Source organism: Diorhabda carinulata, chromosome 1 (assembly GCF_026250575.1).
Source record: "Diorhabda carinulata isolate Delta chromosome 1, icDioCari1.1, whole genome shotgun sequence".
NCBI classification, from domain to species: domain Eukaryota; kingdom Metazoa; phylum Arthropoda; class Insecta; order Coleoptera; family Chrysomelidae; genus Diorhabda; species Diorhabda carinulata.
The window spans coordinates 37,078,064-37,091,500 of NC_079460.1; the positions used below are offsets into that span (position 1 = coordinate 37,078,064).

Below are 13,437 nucleotides of genomic sequence, written 5' to 3' on the forward strand. Positions count from 1 at the left end.
TTTTTCTAACGCCTTTTTGATGGATTGATGAGAAGTGTTGTCAAAAATCTATTGGAATAAGTTCAGGGAATCCAAGTGGTCAGGCTATGTTGCCATGTTGATAGAGAAAAAACTCTGGGAATAATTGACATAAAGTGAAAATAAAAAATTTTATGTAAATTGTAACGATTATAAAAATATCGCCAAGCCATCGTGTATGAATAAGTTTTGATTACTCTTTATTGTGGGACCGGCCAATGGTGACCAAAAAATTCGCAAGTCTGCAATTCTGTCTAACTGGTTTATAAACATTTAAGCCGGAAAAATTACTTTGCTTCATACCGTATAATTTGTATAGCTGACAAAAGTTCCTTCTATTTAAGAAGCCCCTTTTGTCAATTACTGCAATTTTTCGTTTGTTTAAATAGGTCTAGATATCGGCAAAATGTATTCAGACCACCACCAGCAACAACAGCAACATAGCCAGCAAGTTCCAATGAGTTCGCCTCGATCTTCGGACTCCCCAGATATAAAACCTATTCAAGAGAGGCTAGAAGGCAGTTCTTCATCCAGTTCAACAACAACATCATCTGCAGGCGCTTCTCCTGGTGCCCTGCAGGGATATTATCCTTCAAGTGCAATGCAGCAAAGTACTGCTGGTTTACTGCCGATGGCACAATACGCCGGGCAGTACCCTTCTCAAATACCTGGTAGTGAATTTAGGAAACCGCTCACTGTCATATTTTGACCAGATAGAATGTGAACGTGATGTCTAGTTATATTAATAGGTGAGATTCTTTTTATTTGATCGAAGTATATTAATAATTCAGAACTTTTTAATAGTAAACCTGAAACTATCTTGTTATACTCGTAATTTAATTAATTTCTTATGCGATTACAATATAGATAATATATAATCAACATTGCATTGGACAAGTATTATTAGAGATGTTGAAAATAATCTCACTTAGTAATTATGACATAGTCGTGATACTTGTACTTTACTTATCGGCAATTAATAAGAATTATGTGATGCTGAATGTATCTAATTAAGCACGAGATACTGCAAATCTACTTAAAGTTAAGTATTAACTTTGACTATGAGTTTTATTTCAAATTTGTAACGTGTATTTATCATCAAGAACATCAAAACTTTTTTATGTAGCAAGGAGCACGTTGTTACAATTTTCAGATTATTTTCAGGATAATAGTAGCTATCAAACAATTTATAAACTTTATTACTTCATTAGTATGTCTTATCTAAAAACATTATAAACAAAAGAGATCACTCGAAACAGTCTTCTTACCTTTATGAATAATTATAATAACTAAATCGCACTTTTAAAAACAACTATAGCTGGCAGGAACTTTTTCAAACCCTATATATATCCATATATATTCAGGCTGTCTGTACTCGATTAAATTGGTTTTCAAAAGCACCATAAACTCCTACATCTAAGGGTTGTAAATTGTGAGACCGGGGCGGTGGAAATGACAATATTATTATATTGTTAACTTTGGCTTTCTCAACGACGTGAAAAGTTACATGAGATCTGTGGTTATCCAGAAGGAGGCGGAAGGCTTGACATGTTGAATTAAGTGATCTATAACTTTTAAAAATTCTACTAGCGTCATCCACCCCAAGGAATACCTGCTCCAAACGTATGTGACGGTCCAACACGAAGAAAAAGATCTTATTCTAGTGAACACGAATATCGGCGGAACTGAATTGCCAGCAGCATTTATGGCACATGCGAATATTTTTTTAAGCGTCTGCACCGTCGTGAAACCCGTTTCGTCAAGGTTCTATATGCGCGAAGAAGTGAATTCATATTTGTCAAAAAAATCTTCAACGTTGGCTCTGTTGAACGACATTTATATACTCAAAGATGTAGCTTCTGGTGTTCATAGAGATACCTAAGGATTTCTAGCCATAATACTTTTAAACCAGTCAGGAATATTTTTAAATCGAGTTTTGTTTCCTGTGAGAATACCAATCTAGGTTTAACGTAACCCAATGAACAACTTTCGTTGTTTTTGTTTTTTTTTTGACATACCTGGATAAGGACATCGAACGCAAATTACTAGGACATTTTACTAGCTTTACGAATACTCGTTTTATTCTGCAGGACTTCATAAACTTCTTGACTAGTTGTACCTCTATGTGTTGTTTTCCTTTTAACTAGTTCCTCATTCTGAAAATAAAAACAAAGAATATTAAGTATTTTTAAAGTATGAAGACAAATTTTTTGGAATTGATTGCTACAACTTACCTTAAAAAAATTGTAATTACCTGCCCTATGGCACGTTTTTTGATTTTTATTATAAATGTTCAGTCACCATTAATGGATGTAGATAATAGAAAAAACAATATTGCAAGTTAAAGGTAGATATATTATGAATATTGGAGGTTGAAAATTTTGAGAAAATAAAAAACATAGACATCAGGAATCAGAAATTTCGTAAAGGATTTTTTTACTTACTTGGCTTAAATCTAGACGCATGCACATTAGCAGCTTGACGTTTGGCGACTCACTGATCGTTTTTATTTATTGCACGATGTTATAAGAAAACAAATGAGTCTAATTATAACCAAAGAATTAAAAATCCCGGTAAAAAGGTGTCTTACCCCTGCAAAAACGTGCCCCCCCTCCCCTAAAATAATTACATAGCTTGATTTACAACGTTTTAAGTTTCGAGGCAATTTTTCAAAATGTAAAAATTTATTGTTTCTGAATGAAATCTCAATAAATCTATATTTTGAACAAATAATTACAATTTTATCACTAAATGCTGTTTTCTTGGTAATTCGGGAGACGGTATCATTTTTTCCAGTTTTTATTCATTGAATCGCTTTTTTTACAATCCCATCATCAACAATTTAGTAAAATATGTGTACTATGATTTAAACAATGACTGTACATTGGATATTATAGAAATTACATACTCAATAGTTATTAATAGATACGGAAAAGTACAACCAACAAATTTTACAGTTTATATTTACTTTCAAGTTAACGATGATTCTCGGGTTGATTTCGCATCTATTAACATTATCATTCCGTCCAAAATTTTGTTTCGGGCGTTAATACAACAATTTTTATATTTTTAACAGTACTACCAATAGAAAAACATAGGAAACAATAGAATTTCCAATATTAAAGGAAACACCAGTCGTTACGTAACTTATTAAAAATGAGAAACAGATCAGATGAGAAAAATGATTTATTTTTCTTTAAATTTAAATTTAAGTCATTTTCAAGTATTTCAGTGACTATATGCCTCTTTAGATTATATGTGCCCAGTTCAACTGCTTTGCTATTTCAATGAGAGAGACGGTACTAGATTTATGATAGTACCATCTCGAAATGTGTATTCAATGGACGAGAAATATTGTTGAACTCAATTCCTTTATGAAAAAAGGAAAAGTTAGCTTCGAAATATATTCTTTCATACAAAAAACAGCGACTGGAAATAGTATATAACGGGTTTTTATATAAACTGAACACTGCTTCAATTTTGTTACAAACATATGAATGTTTTATGGAATCATAAAATGCTTTTCACAGAATTGAATATTTTTTATATAATAACTTCATTGTTTCAAATTAGACGACTTTTTTTTATATATTGTAGTTAGCTTTTTTACATTCTTTTCTTCAATTCGCTTCGTTGTTTGTGAGTGAGTCCCCAAATTTTGCGACACAATTTTTAATTGACTTTGAAGTTACTTAAACACCTCAAATCCTTTTCAAGCTCAAATATCTCACTTAAAATAGATACATTTATAGTTCCGAATATTCTATTTCCATTAAAAAGCCGTATTTTAGACACTATAACTAATTAAAATGAGCAGTATAATTTCAACGTGAAAATTGCAAAAATCATATACTTTTGCAGCTTGTTATTAAGCCCTTTTTATTCGAAAAGAATGTTTAAAATTTCATATTCGTATGGTCTCATTCTCATGATATAGAACATGGATATACATACGTAATTTAAATCAACAATTACCAATAAAATTAATAAAAAAAATTAATACATCGCAGTATAGAATAATGTAAAAAAACTGCTGGAAATGACGCCCTAGTACATATCGTTTCCTTAAGTTGGTTAAACTATTCGAAATAGCGTTATGTTGAATCCAATTTATTTCATGAACCAATGCATAAACTTTATTTTTGATGATCTCAACACTTTTCTTATTATTGAAGCAAACTTTTCCTTTGAGGAACAGGCACAAAAACGTATCTAATTGTGCAAAATCCAAATTCATGGAACGGAAGGAATATAATAAATTCAAAGATCCAATAGGTGATTTGCACTCCTAAAACTCTGAGGCGTTCCGTCCTGTTTCTGTTTTTTACACCAGTTCTTTTGCGAAAAACTGTTGCCCTCCAATAAGCTGAGCTATTCTTGGTGGTATCTGCTTCAAATATATTCCACCAACTGTGGAAAACAATTATTCATTCGTTCATATTATACAATTGAATTAATTATAATCTTATTTGTTATAGTACATGCCGTCACAATTATAAATTGCTTTTGGAAAGTTTTGTGACGAGATGCTTCTGGTAATTAGTGTGGCATATACGGGTTCCTTTTCATTACTATTGAGTTCACGTAACGCTTTTTTATCCATTTTTAACTTCCAGCTTTTATCTGTTTATTTCTATCGAAAAAAATGATTGTCGTGTAGTTACCAATAAAGTTTTTAGATTTATCGTAGTTTATTACTGAGTCAGACGGCTCTTGAAATTTAAAACTGGTAGTTCTCAAAATAATGTCTGTAAAAAAATAGAAACATATAGAGGAGAAATTTTTTCCATTATTACCAGTCAGTTGCATTTGTACAAGTTTGGTAGGTTTTTCAATCTCTATCAGTTATAAAATTACAAGGTAAGGAAATTATAGTGGGAAGTTTTTTTATCAACGTGAAGTCTTAAAAAGTTGAATAAAATATGTTTTTGTTGTTTTATATCAAGTTTCTCACACTCTACATCATATTTTTATGTAATTAAAAAAATTAACAATGATCGTTGATTAGCATACGTGTAATAAACTATATTAGAATTTTAGTTGATACTTGTTACAAGCTTGACAGTTGAAAAAAATCAATCGAATAACAAAGAAGTGAGAAATTTTATAGATTAATTAGATCTTTTATGTTTTAGATTTGTTAAACTATAATTATTTGATGGTTTCAGGTTTTCTTTAAGTATACTTAGCCATTTTAGGAAAGCTTCTTCATTTAATGTAATGCGACTTAAAAATAAAGTTTATCAATGAAATATGTACATGAGTCTTCAGGAGAGCGCATTACACTTAGCTTATTATTAAACAGTCGAGTCGGTTTTTGACATGAATTGACAAAATGTTTTAACTGTATTCAAATTATGCAGCTAACTTTAAAGATAGTTTTAGTATCAATATTTGTACGTAATGGAGAATTAAAAATTTGAGAGGCAAGAAGATGACAGATCTCCCAATTTTTCACATTGAAAATTGGGAAGTTTAATGCAAAAATAACTTCTTAAGGACGTTCCTAAGAAAATAATTTTGCCTGGAATCTTCTGAAAAATTCAAATACATATTCAAAAGCGTCCTCTAAATGTGAAATTTGTTTTCATATATTGCGGCAGTAAATTTTCAAAAATTGGCGGTTAAAGATAATATATTCAACACGTGAAATGTATTATGGCCAATAGTAAAACGAAAAGAGTAGCAATAATCTTAATTAACTGAAAATCATTATTTTATACTATATTATTATTAAAAAAAAGTTTCACTAAAAGTATTTTTCTCGTAATAAGAAAGTGTGTGTGTGAGTATCTTTAATTTTTTTTTTATTTTCCATAATTAACGACTTAGTAACTAACTAATTGAAGGGATCCGTGCCCCTCAACCAGATGTTATTTTCTGCGAACATCTATCATTAGGTCTTGGACGAATTGAACATCTATTTTACGTATTATTCTAAAATTTCTACGATGTAATTGTACAACGTTACTTATTTTCCATCTTCCATTAAACACTTTGCGAAATAAAAGTGCCCAAAAATCTTCAATTGGACGGACCTCTCACATTATGTGTAGATTTACCTCTTGTCTAAATCGCACATTAGACAAGAACTTTATCAGACTTATAAGACATTTTAATGCAACACACTTGTCTTACTAATGTCAAGAATATAAACAATTTTTTGTTTACAAAGCCATTTTGATTATAACGACCTATTTTAAACTTTAAGGTAGCTTAACATGGTGCAAGAAACTGCATGCAATTTTTTCCAAAGTCAAAATATTTCATATATTGATATTGCATGTCGTTTGAAATTATGCAAGTCTCTTACCACTGCATCATGGATGCCCCTAACAAAAATTCCATTGGTAAATTAAACAAACTTTTTACGTCAAATTTTATTTAATATTTTGTGATCGGTTTAAAAATGAAAATAACAAAACTAAGTGGAATGAACAAGAAAAAAGTGGTCAGTGAAGAACTGGCAATAATGATATCTGCGGCCGCCTCGCTTTTGGAGCCTGATGGACAGATTGGTTGTTACGCGACTTCTCCCTAGAATTGCAACTTGCACACAATTAAAATAGTATCAAATCGTTAATGTTGCAAGTGCGAGATTTTGCATGAGACAATAATCTGAACTTAATCTGGCATGCTTTAGATCAAGAAATATTGCGTCTTGCATTGCATTATGTCAAGCAGTTTTTAATTTGATGCCAAAACTATTGCGATATACGTTGTTCTTGGGAACGTCCTTAACAAAAAACTTTAATTTCTGTGAAAAACAATATGACCAGGTACGGTAGGTAAATTATAAAACCTTAATCTGATTTATAAACATTTCTCGTTGTTATATTTTATTTTACATATACCGGCAAAATAATCCACGCTATAATTTTTAATTTGAAAGAATCATCTGAGCTTAAATTCTGAATTTAAATTGAATGAAAGAAAAATTGCGTACAACAATCCTATTATTTCCGGAACTGAATAATATTTGAAACTGAAAAATATGTTGAAGGGATAATTCTGTGACTTTATCACGTCATGAGATAAAAAGCAGGTATTTTAATAACGACATTTTTAGACTTTCTTTTAGATCACCTCTTGGTCTTGTGAATAACTTTGTTCTTAATTGACATGTTGACATTTTAAACGCAGCTTTACACATTATCGAATTTTAGTTCAAATTTTTATCTCAGGAACCAAGTTTGAGATTCTTCGTAACTGGTAATAACCAAATGAAATTGGTATATATAGAGAATATATAAATTTTCATAAGACCTGTCCCAGTTTCTATATTCAGTAAATTCAACCTTTCAGCGCAAATTATATAATTTACCTGCCTAACTAGCTCTTTTATAAGTGTGATGTTGACTCTTATTATTGAAAAGATGGTATTGTACGAATGGTTGTCGATGTAAAAAAATGTAAATATTGTATTGTGTACAGTAATATATGTTTATGTGCTTTTAGATATAGTTATATATTATTTAACTAATATGAAACAGTTAAACCTAGAAATTCGGAAAACAAGAAATTACTAAATCCAATTAGATCAATAAATCCCATTGTTCTCACTGGCTGATCAAGTATTAGGATGATGAGTTTTACCATTAATTTTCAATTTTTTTTTATTTCTTGAGCAAATAATTGAATTTTTAATCATAAGTAAAACGTGGTTTTGAAATATTACAACTTAATTATATTGCAGAGAAGTAATGTACGAGGGGTAATCAAAAAATATGGCGAATTAAAAGACAAAAACAAGAAATTACTCAAGTTCAATATACTATGTACTTATCCCAATGTTGAATTCAACCCTGGAAGGCTTCTTTCGGAATAGCTGCTGTATCGCAATCTTAGTAATGACGTGAATGCTGTCAAAACGTTTCCTTTTTAGTACATTTCGGAATTTTTAGAAAAGGCAGAAGCCTTATAGTGCTGAATCTGGGGGATGTGGACAGACATGAATATTTTTTGATGCCAACAACTCGCAAATCGTAATCGACTTATGGCAAGGAGCGTTGTCATAATGAAAAAGGAACACCCTTTTTCTTCACACATCGTTTAGCAAAAGCTCAAATAGTCCTTTGCAAAATTCGAAGTTCACTGCTGCTCACAATCGAAGTAAAACAATGACTATGATCTTAATGTTCAACTTTGGTTTACGGACATTCTTCATTTAAGTTGACAGCAGTAGCGGCTTCATCTCTGTTATTAAAGGGTTGCTGGATAACAATTATACTAAAACGGAAAACTAGGAAAATCTCGTTTGTAGCAATCACATTTCATTTAGTAATGATAAACCTCAAGTAGAAACCCTGTCGTTACCAAAGGACTTTTAAATCTAACGTTTGAGTAGGAAATATTTGTTGTTTATTTAGTATTTATATACACATTAGCCTTACGAAGTTATTTATTATCCTAAATATTTTGAGCTCAAGTTGAGGTCCATATGTCAGCTATATCATTTTGTTTGTTTTTCTTATCATTAGAACTGAAGTAATGTCCGTTCAGTTCAGTTCGTTTAATTTTGATTATAAACATTTTACATTTTTGACTAGTCATTAGATTAATGTTAACCCTGACTTCAAACTTCCAGTTTTAGTAAGCAATAGTTAGATTTGGATATTTGATTGTTTTCCAAACTTTTAGAAGATGTCATTTCAAACACAAATCAATTTGTGTTTGGTTATATTTTGTTGTACAAATTTTATTGGACTATTTATAACATAATTGACATATTGTTTTTGTTCCTATATTGAGGTATTAGTCATACTTAAAGTAATTACGATGTATATCTTGTTATTAATCACTCTCGGTATATTAGAGTAACTACTGTAAAAGATATGTAAAGATCAAAAATAAACATAGAATAGTTTGTTTGGAATTTGTTTTTTTATTAACCAACCTTATTTCCCATAATGAACTGCATTTATGAAATATTAATATGAAATATGGAGGATAGACGGAAAGAGGAGTATCTCATATAGGAAAGAATCCAAAAAGTGACAAGCCGTACATGATGAACAAAAGTTCAAAAACCCTCCAGAATGGCGCTAGTGTAGACAAAAGGTGGTATGAATGAAGCAGTTCATTATTGAAAATTTCCATAATTTAATAAATTTGAACAAAAAGAAATTCACCAAATTTAGATGTCAGTAAGATATTGATCTGATTTACTGAAACGTGATCGTACGAATAATATATATACCATCCAGTGGCGGCTGGTGGTAAAAATTTTAGATAATCTGCAATGTTTTCTCAAAACTTCCTTGTGGAAGGTAATTGCTTTTATCGCCTTCCATGCTTAAATGATGGGTTGTTGAAACCGTTGTCACACACACAAAAAAACGCCAAACACTATTTGACGTCTTCACCTAGGTCTTTACTCTTATTCAATTTGAAATGTCATGAGCGACATGAACAGTTTAAAGGCTTCCAGTAACTTAACCAAATTGAAACATTGTTCACTGAACTAGTTCAGTCCAAATAAAAACCACGATTATTGAAAGTACCGCTTTCGTGTACGGGGAAAGCCAGTTCAAATGCCCCACAAAATTTAATATAATCAATAATTTGTGATAATGTATGCCTACTCTTCGACATGCGTCTAATTCATTTAACGAAGAAGTAGAATATAATTGAACTATAATATTGGCTAATAGACCATACAATTATGAAGAATTGCCTATAGAGTTTTCATATCTTTATATCACCAAACTCAAGTGCTCTAAGTAGCTGACCGGTCTTCCATCGAAGCTTTATCACCAGAAGTAGTATTAAGATAAAAAGTAATATGTATATTTGATTATAACATCGCGTGAGGATTTTCTGAGCCTCACAATATAAGTGGTGAAAAATCGAACGATCGATTCGTAAGTAAAAATTAAAGGATCTAAAAAATCTTTTTCATCATGGTGCAACATTTCGGTGAAGTTGACATACATATTCTGTCTTTGCTATAACAAAACATTTTCTATTCTCTATTCGTCATCTTTGCTACTATCGCTATCTAACGGAATGTGGTGGTATGTATCAACGCATTCCAGTTGCTCCTATGTGTTATGTACGTACTGAGGTCCATGATCTATGATTTCATGGCCTCTTATAATAAATAGAGTGCGTTCACAGTAATCTTTATGCACGCATCAGTGACAAGTCTCAACAAGTTTTTCACAAAATAACAGCTTGATGCTTCGATTCATTTATTATAGTAGATCTCGAATCACCACTCAGTCAAGTTGCTTCGAAAAATGTATCAAATTGAGTTTCGCGCTGTTATAAATTTTTTTACTAAAGAAGTATTAACACCAACACAAATCAAAAAGAGAATGGAGGTTTTTTACGGTGATCACCATCTTTTTTTCGTTGGCGACGAGAATCAGAACATTATTCAAGTGCGGCAGGTCCTGCGACGATGACTAATCAGAAAACACTATAATATTAGTAGAAGAAATTGTGACCGGCGCGTAAAAACATCCAAATGAGATTCCATAAAGTGTCATCGGAAAGGAGAGACTGTGCCAAACAAAGCAAACGTCACGAAAAACGCCAAAAAACGAAGTTGTATAAAAACATTATCCACAAAAGGCGCGACAAAATCAGCCAAGGTATGCGCTTGTTTTACGACAATGCTTCAGTTCACACAGATTCGCTTCCAAGGCTATTGTACAAAAATGTGGTTCCACAGAGATTGAACATCCACGATATAACCCTGACTTAGCTTCATCCGACTAATTTTTGTTCGCAAAACGGAAGACCACGTTAAGGGGTGAAATATTTAACGACGATGGAATTGAATAGGCGGTGTTTAAACGTTTTGACTCTAAAGATACATCATATCTTTATAGTGGCATAGATACTTTAGTCAGACTTTCTGAAAAGTGTGTGAAAATAAAGGGAGAACATGGATAAAAATAATGAGTTGAAAGTAAAGCATTAAAACTCTGCTACCTTTTTTGAAACATACGGTATAATATTTACCTTTTTAGCAGTATGTAAATTTTATGTAGGAATTTCTCAACCCAATTTGTTTGATTTTGTAGAGCAATTCACCTCGTATAAGCTAATTCATTATAAATGCAAAATATTTCACGTATCTTAACATTTTATACACCCATATATTTAATACATTCAAAACACAGCAACAATTTTCGATTTTGTCTTGATCCGACACGCTGTCGGCAATAATGATTTATCGACTATTTAATAGTTTTTTTCTATTGTACTCAACATAGAAGTGTCAGTTTTGTGTAATTCAAAAATAAACATCGTCTATTGTTGAAGGACTCTATCGAAATAGTAATTACAAACAACGTTTTAAGTCCCCACATTATGGATGTTTTATCATGAAGTGTGGAAGTTCTGAAAAACAATTTTCTTCTATTGTCCAAAGCGATAGAATGATGATTGCGTGAGTTGTTATGCCTTTTCAAATCCATAATTAAGTTACCACTAATTATGTGTATATAAATGTTCATTTAAGTTGAAAATACTACGAATAGAACGATGAGGTACCTATACAGTGAGTTCACAAAATTTAGATTCTCTAAATTGAAACAAAATAATTTTCAAAATACGGACAATGTATTTCACTCTGTTTAAACTTATACTAGTTTCCCTAATTGGGATTTATCAACAGTATGAATTATTTTTGTGATAGTACTTGTTCTAATAACTATACATATTATTCGATATCTTCTTCTCATTTTGTTAAAAACATGTATGTGCCTTCATATCGGAAACTTTGCTGTCTATCGTTGCTGCACGGATACTTTCTCTTATTATTACCACTTCGAATCGATTTTTAAGCATTGATTCATAGCTTCGTTTGAAATCAATAAAAAGCATAACGAATATTTGGCACATCATTTATCTATCCAAAATCTATACTATGTTTGAGCTGAAGTTTACTTTTTTGCTGTGGTTGGCACCTTGTAGACTACGTCCTCCGTAATTTCTAAATATTTTTCTCTCTTTTATTATGTAGTCCTCATTTGGCAATTGATATTTCGTTCCAAATTAATTTAGCAAGTGTATTTTGAACTTATTATTATTTTGGATACATTCTGCAAATAAAAATATCACAATTTCTTCTTATGTTGAAACTTTTAGCCGTTTCTGAAGTCATTGTTTTTTAGTAAAATATAACTACATATGTTAAGTTATATTTTTCCAATTTATCATTCATTTAATGAACTGTCTTTATATCCATATCGCTTAGTTGCGATACAATACATTTTGTTGTTCTATGTTGTATAATCATGTCTTTATTTTCTTTTTTTGTCATTATTACTTCTTTAGATTATTATACATAGTTATTTTCTTGGTACGTATTTGATTGTAGTTAGTTTTTAACATCTATTGCATTTATTTTCCTTTCGGGCAACAACCAAATACTTTCACATTAACTACGGCGGTTGATACTCTTCTCTTTTATAATTTCCTGTAGAATATTGGAGCATCAAAACAAATATTTCGACGAAGTTGATAATATAGTTAGTATTTAGCTATACTGAAAAAATGTTTCAACACCGTTATATAAAAACACTAAAACCTCTTGAAAAAGAGAGTTCATTTGACAGTATAGCGACCCGCGGAGATTAATAATTATCCAATACCTCCGCAACTAATTCGGCGTTATGTTCGGTACTTCGTAAAGTGGCCTTTTACCACCTGGTGTTTCAGCCACTGCTCCAGAGGCTACAATTACACCAAACAATGGTCAGAGTGTAGAGTCATTGAGAAGCGGCAATTCTAGGATTCAATTCATTTTGAATTAAGCCCAGTGTGAGCCGTATTGTCTGATCCGGTTACCGCTACCGATTTTTGATATGGATTTGATATTAGAATAGATTGATTCAATGGAAATGCTTCTGACAATTTCGTTGAAGCTTTCAAGGGTGCTATCAGAAAAGCTGTGTCACTCAGTTTTAATTTATAGGAAGATCAATTCACAATTGATATTAATTGGATACAAGAAAGTGTTCTTCGAATGTATTTTCTATCGGTATAACCATGATTTTCGTCACTATTGTTAGAAATATAAGTTGCGCAACGAGGTTGCTCGGAAAGTCGAATGATTTCAATAATCAGGAGGGCGGCTAGCTAAAACTTTATACGAGACCAAAAGAGAAAAATAACAGGAAATTGCTTTTTTTTATTACAAGCAGTTATGCGCTTATTTCTCGCCTGCTTAATCTATGTAAACTTGACAATATAGGTTAGAAACAAAATCAGAAAACTATATTGAAAAACAGCATTTTCTGAAAATCAAATAAAAACTGCTGGTAATTATTATAATTTCTTATCTCATTGTTATTTTTTTCTTTCAAAAAATCACATTTTTATTGTATTCAATTTCAAATAATACTCATGTCGAGTCAATCAATGTCCCCATATATTATCTAAAAATAAGAATCCACATTATGT

The 13,437-nt window shown here is 31.2% G+C and overlaps 1 protein-coding gene across 2 annotated transcripts in view; it reads left to right on the top strand.

Annotated features, from left to right (window-relative positions):
* The window catches only part of LOC130892492 (transcription factor Sox-19a), a 76,926-nt gene extending 68,033 nt beyond the window's left edge, over positions 1–8,893 (top strand). For both annotated transcript variants that reach the window (XM_057797936.1, XM_057797943.1), the window contains exon 6: positions 408–8,893. In XM_057797936.1, coding sequence (XP_057653919.1) covers positions 408–727 — 320 coding nt within the window. In that variant the 3' untranslated portion in view covers positions 728–8,893. The remainder of the gene's footprint in view (positions 1–407) is intronic.
* Positions 8,894–13,437: the final 4,544 nt, after the last annotated feature.